Source organism: Mercenaria mercenaria, chromosome 16, assembly GCF_021730395.1.
Source record: "Mercenaria mercenaria strain notata chromosome 16, MADL_Memer_1, whole genome shotgun sequence".
In the NCBI taxonomy this organism is placed as follows: domain Eukaryota; kingdom Metazoa; phylum Mollusca; class Bivalvia; order Venerida; family Veneridae; genus Mercenaria; species Mercenaria mercenaria.
In genome coordinates, this window is record NC_069376.1 from 47,665,399 (window position 1) to 47,678,712 (window position 13,314).

At 34.1% G+C, this 13,314-nt stretch overlaps 1 protein-coding gene across 1 annotated transcript; it reads left to right on the forward strand.

The window, feature by feature from the left end:
• Positions 1–3,460: 3,460 nt before the first annotated feature.
• On the forward strand, positions 3,461–8,977 carry LOC123540349 (uncharacterized). The gene is made up of 2 exons (XM_045325301.2): positions 3,461–4,492; positions 5,414–8,977. Exons 1-2 carry the CDS (start codon positions 3,754–3,756, stop codon positions 6,013–6,015), a joined length of 1,341 nt encoding a protein of 446 aa, XP_045181236.2. The 5' UTR covers positions 3,461–3,753; the 3' UTR covers positions 6,016–8,977.
• The last annotated feature ends 4,337 nt before the right edge of the window (positions 8,978–13,314 follow it).

Genomic DNA, 13,314 nt, shown 5'->3' on the forward strand with positions numbered 1-13,314 from the left:
TTGTTTTCACTTGTTGAAAATTGTCAGTTTAATTTTATTTCATCGCTAAATTCTATTTTCATGACTTGTATATAAGAGTTTTATTATGTTCATTGTCTTAAATGTGACAAAAGAATTTGCAATAAATGCGTATGTAAAAAGTTATTGAAACGCACCTATACTGTGTTAACATTATAATAGTACAATTCATAATTATATTTAACATGCAAGGTTTTTCATAAAGCCGTTATATAACCAGATATTTTGGACAATCTACATGGTTCCATTAACGTAAGTGTTGTAAATAAATAAGGCATGATATTAAGTAAAATAAGCGAAGAAACAGTGTATTTTTGACGAAAAAGAAGTAGCAGTTTATGCAATGGATTCCAGGTATCACAAGGTCAATGGCAAAAGTCGTGTATGCTTTTTAAACAATATTCTTATAAGAAACATGTTTGAAAAGTTTGATATCTACTGTTTAAATCAACTTGGAGAGAATAAAGTTATACTTACACTAAAGATCATAACCGACATGAAGGAATACATCAACTCCATTAGTATTTTCTTGATCTCGTCTGTCATTTTGTGAGTATAGTAATGAGATATTTGAATTGGCAATAATGGTATTGATAAACAATTTTTTACCAAATAATATTTCGATTTAATGTATGTTGATAATCACTAGATTGGCAATAATCTTGGTGTGACTAAGGAACTCTGTTATTACATGGTTTTATCAGTATAAGTGATGTTGGGAATAATTGTTAATCTGGTAAACTCAAAATCTGTAGCAAATTAGATATGTGTAGTACTGAAGAATGATTTACGAATGTATTCGTTTTACTCTTGATCTGTTGATTATAAATTCCATGCTGTTTGGTCGAGCAATGTTGTATCGGCCTTGGTTTAGCTTAGAATTGTTATAGTGTATCTAAATCATTTGGTGTGATCGATATTTGTACTTCTCTTTACACTCGGTTTTTCCACAATACAATAAAACTATTGAATAAGTCTTTTAGTTTGCATGTGTCTCTTTTGAGCTGACCTAAGTCATTTGCATAAGTGGGATATATAAGTACTTAGAGAGAGCTAAAAGAATAATATCATTATGTACAAATGGGGCTTGTATTGAAACATATACATGCATATATACATGTATTGACACGTATTGACACCGAGCATCAAAGAAACAGGAAATGCTCTTATTTAAACGTTTATGAAATGCTTGACTGTCCAACAGTATAAGTACGGAGAATATCACAAAATTAATCTTTGTTTATATATATTTTTTAGCAAAACAGGTAATTGTAAATATGTCAGTAATTGTAAATACAATATGTAAAATTTAAATGTAAACATAAGTAATAATGCAAAATTATTTTTGTAGAACTATTATCAAACGTATAAAAATTAATCTATATATTCCCAGTCTCCTAAGGTCGATTTTCGCTTTTGGGGAAAACCAAAGTTGGGTATAAACATCGAATTCACAAATGCTTTTGATCTTCATAAAGATCTTCCTTCAGCAAGACATGGGACATTTCCTTACTAATAGACGTATAATATCATTGAAACATTTCAAAAAGTTACGTAACTTTGGATAATTAGGTTCCACTTATGTTTGTGTTTTCAAAATTAAAGGAAATCATCGTTTGACGTCTTACTCTCATATATAAGCATTTTGTTTACCCTTTGAAGCGCGTAGTCTGATTAATCTAAATGTTAATAAGGGATAAGGGGTGGATGGCAGGGGATAATTTGAAATACAACATTTGTCAGTAACAACAAGTTTAATAGTCTCATCAATACATGTTATACATTATTTGTAATTTACGCTTAACGGCATTGGATATTAGTACAATTCTGCAAAATAGAATCATGAGAAACTGATATTTCCACATAGTATCATATATTATATTAAGAATATCTGCCTGAAATTGAAATGAATGCGGAACTAGCCAGTCAGAGAACCTTGGAAACACATTGACTTCTACACGGTTATAGACATTATTATTGTACTATTATTTCTGCTTCAATAATTTACCTTACAATTTTAAATAACCAACAATCAATGAGTAATTATGTAAAGGGAACTAGTGTTAATTGTCAGCTTTTTTTAAAGACTGTCTTATAATGTACGATATTACGAAAATATGAACAGTGGACTTTTTAGGAAATAGATACATTGTTAAAATCTTGAAAGTGTTTTATGTTACTTCTTCATTGTTCCCACCGTACTATGGACACATGTTAAAATTTTAATGGATTTATCATTTATATGAAATTAGAAAGAGGCTACATATTTTTTAGATTATAACGACAAACGGTTATCTTGACATAGGACTGATCTTTTGTGATATGTTCATAACTTTTAACATATACAAAACAGGAAAATTACATAGTACATTTCCGTTTTGATATAGACACTGTATTATTTTGGTGCTGTAAACATTGTTTCGTTTACATTTCTGCTGCTACATTACTTTATTAATTAGTACAAGACGGTCTAATGTAAATAGCATGTATGTTTCTTTTCATTTCAGCCAGTCATCTCCCTACCGCTTCTTCAGATTTCTACAAGTATTAATAGCTTCATAATAACATATTTAAGTTACATGAAAGGGGCTATCGTATGCGGCTGGTGTATTCAAAGCCTGCAAATGGCACGTGTATGTTTATTTGACGCAAAAAGTGCATCTGTTAAGGAATATCCGCTCCTGGTTTTGACGTATTTTTCACAGATAGGCCAGTGGTATGACGTGGTGCCAGACAAGTTTTTACGTAATCGGTCTTGATGATTATATAAACTAGTATTTTGTTCTCTGTGATGGATTGGGAATTTTGACATTCATATAACATGGAATAATACAAACGCAGCATGTCATTATTAATTCATGAATTAGTTTATGAATTATTATCAACATATTAGTATTGTAACATCTTTATGCCGCTTATTGTCCGCCGAATACGCCGAGAATCTGCCACTTGAAAGTTTATATAAACATGAATAAGTGATACATGTTTACCATTTTCTCGGTGAAACAAGAGCAAAGCATAAATATTTGTGTAATGGAGAAAACTGGTGATCGACTTGTATAAGAGCTAAGAAGTTATAAAAGTCTGACATGTGTAGAAGTTTAACGGAATCATGGTTTTGGGGATTTTTAGTGGATTTTCTTAGAAATTCTGGCGGAAATGATAAAAAAATTGTATAAAATGTTATATTAGGTTTAATTGCTTATAGATTTCCCTGAACAAAAATGAAAAAAACGTTATCTTTTTATAACACGGATATTTTTGTGATATGGCCAATGAAATGAATAAACAACGTGTTTAAAAAGCAAAATTGAGATAAGCGCCTGATTGGAGACAAACCATCGCTGCTTGATGTTGTTACTCCTGTAGAACACGCCTCAAGACATTTTCTGAGAATCTTTCTTCAAAATCTTCTGCGAATTTGTTTGGGGAGTGTTTCGATTCTTCCAGCAGTACAGTGTTGCATGCGAAATATTTATATATCAAACGGCAGTTTTCTAAACCCACACGTAGATCATCCACCATTTAAACAACTTGCTTGCAGAATTATCTCTTGTCAACCGGTGCCTTCAGGAAATCAAGACATAAGCTCTTGGAGGATTGTTAACGTCTGGTCTGCCAGTTCGAATTTGTATATTAAAATGTCATAAAGGATTAAAGGACATAGAAAGCTCATAGAATAAAACAAAATATTTTTTAGTGTTCTTATAAAGCTAGTATTCATCAAAATATATAATGTATACAACGATTCCAAAGGACTGGAGGAATGACTTTGGGCAAAACGTGACAATTCAGCATTTGAACGATGTTCTCGTACAGTTGCACATACCAACTATTGTTTTCATAGCGATCCTGATGGTAGTAGGGGTATTCGGAAATATGTTAGTTCTCTATATATACACGACAAAGTATCATCCATCGACGTACAGAAGTTTTATTTTGTGGCTAGGATGGATAGACCTTATAGCCTGCAGTGTTGGCATGCCTCTGTTGATTGTCAGTATGTTATATCCTTACATGTTTCCCTCGGAGGAGGCGTGCAAGACCTTACGTTTTCTGCACGTATTTTTCGTGGTCAGTTCCGCTTTCATTGTGATTGCTATAGCTATAGAGAGACATCGGAGGATTTGTAATCCATTTTCATCAGAAATGACAACAAATAAAATAAAACTGATGTGCTTGGTGGCATCCATCCTGGGCTGTCTGGTCGCCATTCCAGCGATATTCGTCTACGGCGACGCCGTCGTAGACACTGGTGTGTATAATATTACAGGAACAGAGTGCTTTATTGACCCTGAGATTGAAAATTCTTATTTGCCAAAAGGATATTTTATTTTTCAACTGTTGCTAAGCGTTATTTCAATGTTAGTCATAAGTATATTATATTTTCGGATCGGGACTCGGATCTGGTACCATCACAAGTTCATCAGAGAAAACACGTACAACAGAAAGGGCTCGTTAGATGATTATAAAGGTCAGTGAATAAATAATTAGAAATGAGCTTAAAAAGTACCTAATTTGTATAGCCTTTTACGTATTTTAGCAAATTATTTTCAGATAGTTCTTGGCTAATGATTAAACCAGGAATACTCGGAAGGTATTCTTGTACGATACTGTTTGTCCAGAAATTTCTCCTTACGGTGTTATTTATGCAACTGACATGAGTCGTCCGTTACATCTGATTGCTAACTTTGTTTGTGCCAGTTAGAAATTGTAAACCTGACCGGCTTTTCTAAATTTACATTTTTCAACAACAAATCAATCCTTTGTATATTAATGTTTTTCTTCACTAAGTTTGTTATTTTTTCACTACAATTATCTTCCTGGTCACTGTGTAATTACGAATGCTAATTCAAACATTGGTAAATCTTTAATGTCTTAATACCTCTCGCGTACATGCCTCTTTGTCAGTCATTGTTAACGTGACCGTAAATAAAATTATATGAACTATTAAAGTATAACGAAGTTTGTATCATCCTAAATTAAGCCTGTAGTATACATTTACTGAATGGCTCGCCGATAGGAAGTCAGAACTATTACCCGAGATCCGAAACACTTACATGACATTAGAAATGAAAAGTCAAAACTTTTTGATTCAGATTTTGAATTTAGCCCAACAAAATTTAGTGTTGAATATAGACAAGTCATATAGCAAAGATTATTACCTGGTGATTCGTCCATTGTCCCTTGTCGAGCTACCTCGAGTGATATTCATCGTTTATAGGACCTGTCAGGTTGACCTTACTGTAATATAAAGGTATGTTAATATACGAGCTGTAGAAAAATGTCTTCCAGTGAAGATAACTGTAGCATTGTCAAAATTAAAAACTGCAGTCTGATCTATTGTATCATTCCTTCAGCTTTCTTACCAAATAATTGCAAATGTATATTACAGGAAGAACAAAAGAGAAGATATGCGTATTGAATAACAGAAATGATGTCGTAAACGGACGGGATTATCAGATGTCGCCTCACCACGACAGACAAAACTTAAGAGAAACAACGCCTAGGAAGGAGTCCCTGGAAGGTCTAGAAATAAAGAAAGACCCATATGCAGAGTTGTTGAAAAATGTGGTGACTAGCAAACAGATATATCGTTCGAATTCTCCCGCGCCCCGAGATTTCTCGAGAGAGTCGACGCCGAGACTTGAGCGTATGAATAGACAGAAAAACCGAATCGGGTGCAACAAGAGTGAAAAAAGTGCGAATAAAGGACCAAGCCTTCGAACGAAGCAAGTCACTTTCATGTTATTTATAATTACCGTGGTGTTCATTTTATCTTTTATACCACATTTAGTATTGATGGTGATTAATTCAATGAACCCATTCTTTGTGAAAGACATGTCGCCGACTGGGATTGCCTTCTATAATATATTTTTGCGTTCATTTGTGATAAACAATATGGCGAACCCTATAATATATGGATTCTGTGATAAGAAGTTCCGTTCAGAATGTGCCGAATTTGGATGGACCATATTGACAAATGGAAGACGTTGAATACTTACAGATTCTTACAGGTCTTGTGTATGCGTTGTTTTCTTAATGAAGTCAGAACACAAACAGAAAAATTATTCCTGTCAGGAATTAGATAATGTACCAGATTGAAGTTCAAACCACGTTGTTTTTTTTTCAAATAAACTTACAAATGATCTTGTCTTGTTTCAAGACCGTAAGCCTAAATGCCGCTATAATCCATATTGACGATGCTATCTGCTGACGTTATACATTTTAATTATTTTCTGAGAGAATATGTTTTACTATTACTTTTATCTTAAGATTTATAAAGATTATTTATGTTTGACTTTGATTTAGACCGCGTCTTTCTAAACGTTTTCGCAGATCTCACTTGATTTAGATTATGTTTAACTTTCAATAACTTGTATCGAATAACATAGTATAACCTCTAGTACATAAACCACTGCAAACATATTTAGTTAAAATAAAGAAGTATAAATACATATATTTTTATAGCTCTTTGGTTAAAAGGGGTATGTGATATGTTAGTTGGCTGTTTTGATGATCAAGTCAAAGACAAGTGTCCTGACAAGCTTAAAAACATTTTGTCTGCTGGTATGTTAAGACAACAAAATAATTTTACAGTGATGTTTTGTAGGTACTCGGGTCGTATTCATGCCAAAACAATAACTGTCAAAAATTGACCGATTTTTTAAATACTTGTCATGTGATTATTGTTGATCTTTATGGTTAGAGGAAAATTATATCTTTAATTTCATGTTTAGAATGGGTAGCCGACAAAGTACCCACCTGGAATGATGGATGGAACAATTAATTTCCAGTCTATCCCATCAGCATCAAGTCTAGACTAAACCAGTTTAAATGAATTACTCATGTGTGTACACAAGCTTTGATATCAGCCACGATCTGGGATCGACTCGGATTTCAAGCGTGGTAGTGCAACCTGTTGACCACTGCATTTATGACTCCCTATTTACAGCAAATTATATTGGTGAAATAGAAATTTTCTCAAAACCATGTTACAGAATAAGTCAGTTACATGACACACATGATTGACATTGACATGATTAATCCTTAAGGTCAAGGACTCGTAATGACATTCGATTACGCATGGTGGCATATTTCTGCTAGGAAATAGCTAGTTAGCTATCACGATAATATAGTCAACTTTCCAAGAAATTTGTGCATTTTTCTGAAAACATTTCGGCAAAACATAACATTTTCTGGATATTTTTTTATGTCCTGAAACTATTTTAGCGCAAAATTTCCCTTTAGTGCTAGAAGCTGCCACGAGATACTTGGTAGGTTTTACGATAATATTCTAAACTTCCCAGAAAAGTTATGCATTTTTCTGAAACGTTATAGCAATAAATTATTGTTTTCAAGATATGCTTTTTCATTTCCAGGAAATTTTAGGCTATTGAGATAAAGTTTCCAGAAAAGTTAGAAATATCGGGGTTATTGCTGAAAGTACCGAGATACCTGTCTTGCTAACAAATGGCAACTGTGGGCACTTTCGCAAAAGAATTTCGAGGTACTAAGGTAAATTATCGCAATAATATTTCAAGGTTGAGATAATCTTTTCAGAAAACTTTGCTTCAAGAAGATATCTTTTTTAAGTATCGCGATAGTTACCTATCTATCTCGTGGAAGAAATATACCAACATAATTACGTATTCTCCCGATGCTATTTTTGGTATTCTCCGGTTGCTAATGTAGTTCATACGAGTAACTAACCGAAGAATGCCGAACTATTTCACGGAGTATACGTAATATCACGGAAATTCCCGATAGTCATTACGGATCCAGTACATAAATTGCTTTGCAATGATTACATATACGTAATACCTGTTTTATTTGTCAATGTCAGATCATACATTTTATATATAAATATATGATTCTTTGTAATTGAAGACATGTAATTGTTTCACCTTAACTGTGAACGACAAACTTAAACTGTCTTTGCAAAGTATATGTATGGTAAAAAACGTGACAGTGTCTCAGTGCTCTTTAGATACACGATAGAATGTTTTAGGAGACACATAAAAAGTTATGTCCAAAAAACTTCTTTACCGGATATAAATGTAGATGTGTTGTCATTCTATGTTTAAAAACGCAGCGTGCAAGCTATGTCAGTAACTGTGTTGTTTTATATTCATACTAGTTTTTTTTTTGTTTTGTTTTTTATACGGCTGAAACATTTTTGTAAATCTACCATGTTATATCTACATTGTTCACTCCATGTGATGTATTCAAGTTGAAATGGCAATAATTTATTTTGACAAAAAATAGTACCATTAAAATGCTTTTAATTGTTTTCTGTCGAGTTTTTGTTATTGCATTCAGATTCTGAAATATAAACAGTGACTTTAATACACGCAGCTGTATCAGAAATGATGATGTGTCAAAACAAGATTTACACTGTAATGTTGGGATTTCTTACATTGGTACGAATAAAACTGCTTACTAATCTACAAAAATTGCTTCAAATAGCACCACAAGTTTATCAAAAATAAATAAACTGAATATACTCGGACGTTCATGTATGATGAGCCAAGTTGGTAATGTATGACAATCCAAGTTTAGATTCATACAAATAAGATTTTTAAAAGTTTAGAAATAAATAATACTCACCGCAGAAACGCTCATCACTCCCGTCCTGGCAGTCAGCTTCACCGTCACAAACAAAGCTGTCAGGGATGCATATTTTGTCTTCAGTACATTGATACATGTCAGCGTCGCAGTCTGAATTTTTAAAAAAATATTTTCGTCATCTTATTTTTGGTGACTTTATATCAGCTATAACATATCCTCTCGTCCGTATTTTACTTTTTTTCTGGCTCATACATTCACATTGAAGTTCTTATAATATTTGTTATCAATACATATTAAATATAACCTTCTTTATCTAAAATTGTATTATGTAAATCATGTTTAACAATGTACCTGTAGTGTACTCGTTAATAAACTTTCTGTTCTGTTCTGTTCTGTTCTTTATTTTTTAATAATAAAGTAATACAGACTACTTTATTCACACATTTCAATATTCGGTCCTTTATTTCTAACAGCCTTATATAGTTCTAATTAACAGCCTTATATAAAAACAGAGTAATTGCATTTTGAACATATGCAGATAGTCTTTATGAAATACTAATCAACTTTTTGGAAAGATTATATTTTAACACTTTAGAAGACTTATTTAAACAAATTTATGTGTTAGGACTTTGAACACAAAAATGTCTTTACAGTTAAAGCAAAACTTCATACTGGTGTTTCCACCAAGACTAATATTTTGAATCAAAATTTAACCGGCAGTTAGTTTAACAGTCGGTTAAAGTTTCGAACAACTGGGTCCTGGGTCCAGGTGTCAAAAGCAAACAATTTTGACTGGCCACAGTGCCATATCGCATTCAGTATATTATTATAAACAGATAAATAATACTGTTAATACTATATTGTATAACTTCTCTAGAAATAATCATTTTCTAAAATTTAGTATTACTCATTGTGAAGTTATTTCTGCTGGAAAATGGCATTATTTAAGAAGTAATATGTTCCAAACAGTGATTTGTGATTGAATTAAAACACTGTTTGTAGTTCAGATGCGAAGGAATTATATCACTCGAGATAGGCCTTCATGATAAAATAATACAATGGTTTTATTCAAGCGCAAATCAACGTTTGATATATATGTTTCCATTCAAACACGAAATCAAGAATTATTATTATCTACACCCTTGACGACACGCTGTTCTGTGTGGTGTTCTTTTCCAGCGTGTAGTTCTTACATTTGGACACTTTGACATACAAACAGTGTTTTTGTTGGATTATAACACACAGTTTCAGCTGCCTCCATTGTTTAAGAAATGATATATCTCATTTAGTGATTTTGTCGCTGAATAAAATCATTGTTTTGAGTTCAGATTTGAAGGAATTATACCACGAAGGCGCATAATTATAGGATCAAAAACCTGATCAGTAAGTCAAATAATAGAAAAACATGGCTAACATATATATTCAAGCTGGTTTATTTGACTGTAAGTCATTAAGAAATCCACAGGAATTTCAAATTATGTTATTTGCGGTCAAAAGGCAGGTCACTGAGTAAAATTTTATGAAGAAAAAAATGAATATTCAAGACATTTCTGTCACATTATAAAAATGCCAGGATGTCTTTATGAATCTAAGAAAACAAGGACAAAAGTACAGCTGGAAAAGCCAAGTACAAGGAACACAGCGCTCATACAGCCCTCTACGTCAAGTTTAAAACCGGGCCTTTTAAGGCTGACAACTAGGTAAAATCATAGAAAAAAAATGTTAATACTGAAGTGGCAACAAGTTTTAAGCTAGGTGATCGTGGTAAAGAACTAGTGACATTAGCAGGCAATCGTGGCCCGCTTTTTACTTTTATGGTCAAAAATGGCTGGAAATAATAATGAAATGAAACAAAGTAAACCTACTAGAATACTTCAGAATACTTTTTCGAATGGACAGCGGTTAATGCTGTACATCCACATCGGTATCATCATCAGGATCAGGATCATCAGCAAACATTAACATCATTGTTACCATTAACACTGAACATCCACACGTAGTATGACATTAATTTTATGATTTGAGGATCTCAGTAGGGGAGGTTGGAATCAGGACTAGCAACTCGAGTTCGGTTTATATGCTGACATGTGTTCAATAACAGGTATTTACTGAAACTGGATACATACTGGGGAGGTAATTACAATACCAGCCGTTGACTGGCTGGAGAAAAGTTTATAATGTATTTGAGATAAAACAATTTCTGCGTTTACTTGTTGTCGGATGAATATCCGACACGTTCCAAAATCAGCCTCTCCAAAACGCAACACAGAGCACGCAAATGTGCACTTTTATTTTAATTTGTTGGGTTTTAACGTCACACCGATACAATTATAGGTCATATGCGTCTTTAAAGGTTTGGTGGTGGAGGAAGACCCCAGGTGCCCCTCCGTGCACTATATCATCACGAGCAGGCACCTGGGTAGGACCACCTCACATGAGTAATTCAATGCCCCGAGAGAGGCTCGAACCCACATCGATGAGGAGCAAGTGAGTTGAAGTCAGCGACCTTAACCACCCGCCCACAGAGGCCCCCGCGAACATGCACAATACTAAAACGCATTGACAAACAGACGCACAGACAAAGACAAAGCAAACACAAGTGAACAAATAAAGAAACACATAATTGAAAACCGCTTTGGAATTGTCAGTGGCAAAACTATCACAGGGAGCATAATTCATTTTTATGGTGCGCACCTAACCCCACTCTTACCTCCATCATGTTCCGAGTCACAGGACATTGTAAACAAAAGTAATCCTCGCCAGGTGAATACACGCAATGGCAACAGAAGACATGGCATTTAAAAACAAGAATGATCTTGTAGATTTATATAAAAACAAACCTGAAAAACCAAAAACGAATGTACTCACTGCCTTTGCAGAAGACAGAGCAGCAAGAGAAACAACCTTATGAGCCCGACGCAACAGGCCAGAAGACAGAGCAGCAAGAGAAACAACCTTATGAGCCCGACGCAACAGGCCAGAAGACAGATATCAAAACAGCTCAGTGTTTTTCATTCAGGGAATTAGTGGCGCTCTGGTTAGGAGGTTCGATTCCCGGTCGCGGCTGATATACCGACTAGTGTTCAGTGCTGGGTGATTTACTTAAATTGGTACTGTTTCCAGCAGTATCGACCTAGACTGGATGCTGGGGAGGTAAATATGACATCTGTCACGGGAGATAAGTTGTTCCATCCATTCTAAGTGGGGACTTTCGTCGACTACCCACGTTAAACAAGAAACTTAACTTTTTTATCATGGAGTCCTCTGCATATTCCGTCACGCACAATTAAAGAGGGAAGCGCAGTGTCCAACTGTAAAACGGTTGAACACCATACATTCGATGACTTGTAGACGGGGCCAATATAAAACAAAATACTGAAATAAAGTGGAATGAGGATCGGCAGTTTGTTTTCAAAGATAACATACAATGATTTACCTCAGGCAGATTTATCTTTTACATTTTATTTCGTGTTTCATGTAAGTCGCAATAGATAAACTATTATTTAGCAATTTATCATACATCTTTGAAACCTAGCTGACTGTTGGAACGATAAGATGTCTGCTGATAAATCAGTTAACAAACACCTACCTGGTTTCTACAGTAATTACAATTTAAAGATACCTCCGAAAGCAATATATGCTTGCGCACGCGCGTGTGTACGTGGGCGCATATGTGTGTGCGTATGTATGTGCGTGCGTATGTGTTAAATTTTGGTAAAAATGCAGATTTGTGAAATGACTTCTGGTTGTTTGAAGGACTCGTAAATAAAGCTCTAGATTCTATTTACTGTATTTCAATTTTTTGAAAATTTGAGGTTCTGCCTCAATGAAAACGTATTCCTCAGAATGGAGCAATAAATGAAGCAACATATTTAATAAGAAGCAAATAGACGATTAAGAAACTGCACTGAAATGCAATTACATGATTACAGGTAGCATGCTTTTATCATTATGCTAGGTGCATAGATTTAACAGTGTGTTTCAAGTGTTTTACCTGGCGGCTAATTTTCACATTTTGTTGTTAAATGTTTCAGGTAAAAGCAGCAATATAGATTAGCTTACATTGGTACAGCTACTTCGTCCTTTTTACAGCGGACGTACTGGTCCAGTTAAGATGCTAGACTGTGTCACCAGGTTTTAGTACCCGCATTTTGCATGGACATTGGTATGTGTTATTGTATACACATACACTGTGGCTGAGCAAATATGTACACATTAACATAAACGAATGCAATAATCAATAGGAGTACCGAACAGATAGAAACAGGGAGGAACATAATTGAGTACCTCATTGGAACCTTCAGTGGCAAAACACCCCTGGGTAGTAAATTACTTTACACCATGCACGTTACGCTTCTAGAATTTGAGTGCCTCATATATCGTGCACTTTCCATGAACTAAAATCAACAACATTCTTCTGGAGAAGTCGCCGAGGCCACTTTTGTTTAAGTATTGTTTGTATAACTAAATGAAGATCTGACGTCTTTCTTAAATAGTGTTTGCAAAGAAAAGCAATTCTTGCATTTAGTAGGTATTCTTAGGGTATCAATTAGTTTAACCCCCTTGCACTGTCATAATCGAATGGAAAATGAATACAACTACATACACAATACAATATATTTTTCACCAGATATAATATTTATTATCTGTCTGTATATAACTTACCTTTGCTTCACTACTTCGTGTGTATTGTCTTTTCGTGTGTATTGTCTTATCACTTGAAAA